This window comes from Suricata suricatta, unplaced genomic scaffold, assembly GCF_006229205.1.
Source record: "Suricata suricatta isolate VVHF042 unplaced genomic scaffold, meerkat_22Aug2017_6uvM2_HiC HiC_scaffold_32038, whole genome shotgun sequence".
Classification (NCBI taxonomy): domain Eukaryota; kingdom Metazoa; phylum Chordata; class Mammalia; order Carnivora; family Herpestidae; genus Suricata; species Suricata suricatta.
In genome coordinates, this window is record NW_021878257.1 from 1 (window position 1) to 733 (window position 733).

General features: G+C 44.3%; 1 protein-coding gene across 1 annotated transcript; it reads right to left on the reverse strand.

The window, feature by feature from the left end:
- Positions 1 to 209: 209 nt before the first annotated feature.
- On the reverse strand, positions 210 to 728 carry LOC115284995 (olfactory receptor 52J3-like; the record flags this gene model as incomplete). The annotated part of the gene is made up of 1 exon (XM_029931419.1): positions 210 to 728. A coding segment is annotated over one exon (519 nt), but the record flags the coding sequence as incomplete, so codon positions are not given.
- Positions 729 to 733: the final 5 nt, after the last annotated feature.

The window sequence follows — 733 nt, forward strand, 5'->3', positions numbered from 1 at the left end:
GAAACAATCAAAACTAAGAGGCAACCGACAGAATAGGAAAAGATAGTTGCAAATGACATATCAGATAAAGGGCTAGTACCCAAAATCTACAAGGAACTCACCAAACTCCACACCCAAAAAAACACATAACCCAGTGAAGAAATGGGCAGAAGACATGAACAGACACTTCTCCAAAGAGGACATCCAGATGGCCTACAGGTACATAAAATTTATTTTTTAATAAAAACACGGAGCACTCGCTCTCGTATCTGTTTGGTCCTTACACCGTAAATGATGGGGTTGAGCGACGGTGGGATAACCAAATAGAGGTTGGCAATGAGAATGTGAATGTAGCGTGGTATGTTGTGGCCAAATCGGTGAGTGAGGAAGGAGAACACTGAGGGGATATAGAAAACACAGATAATGCCAACATGAGACCCACATGTGCTTAGGGCTTTTAACCGAGCATCCTGTGATGGAAGGCGGAAGACAGCTCGGAGTATGTAAACATAGGAGATGCCAATAAACACCAGGTTCAGGACAAAAAAGGAAACCACAAAGAGCCCATAGATGGCATTGATGCGGATATTTCCACAGGACAGTTTTGCAATTCCCATGTGCTCACAGTAGGTATGAGCTATTACACGAGCCTGACAAAAGGGTAGGCGGTAGATGAGATAAATCATGGGAAGTGTAAGCAGAACTGGACGAACCACAGTGCACATGCTGATGCCCACCAGTACCTGGGATGTCA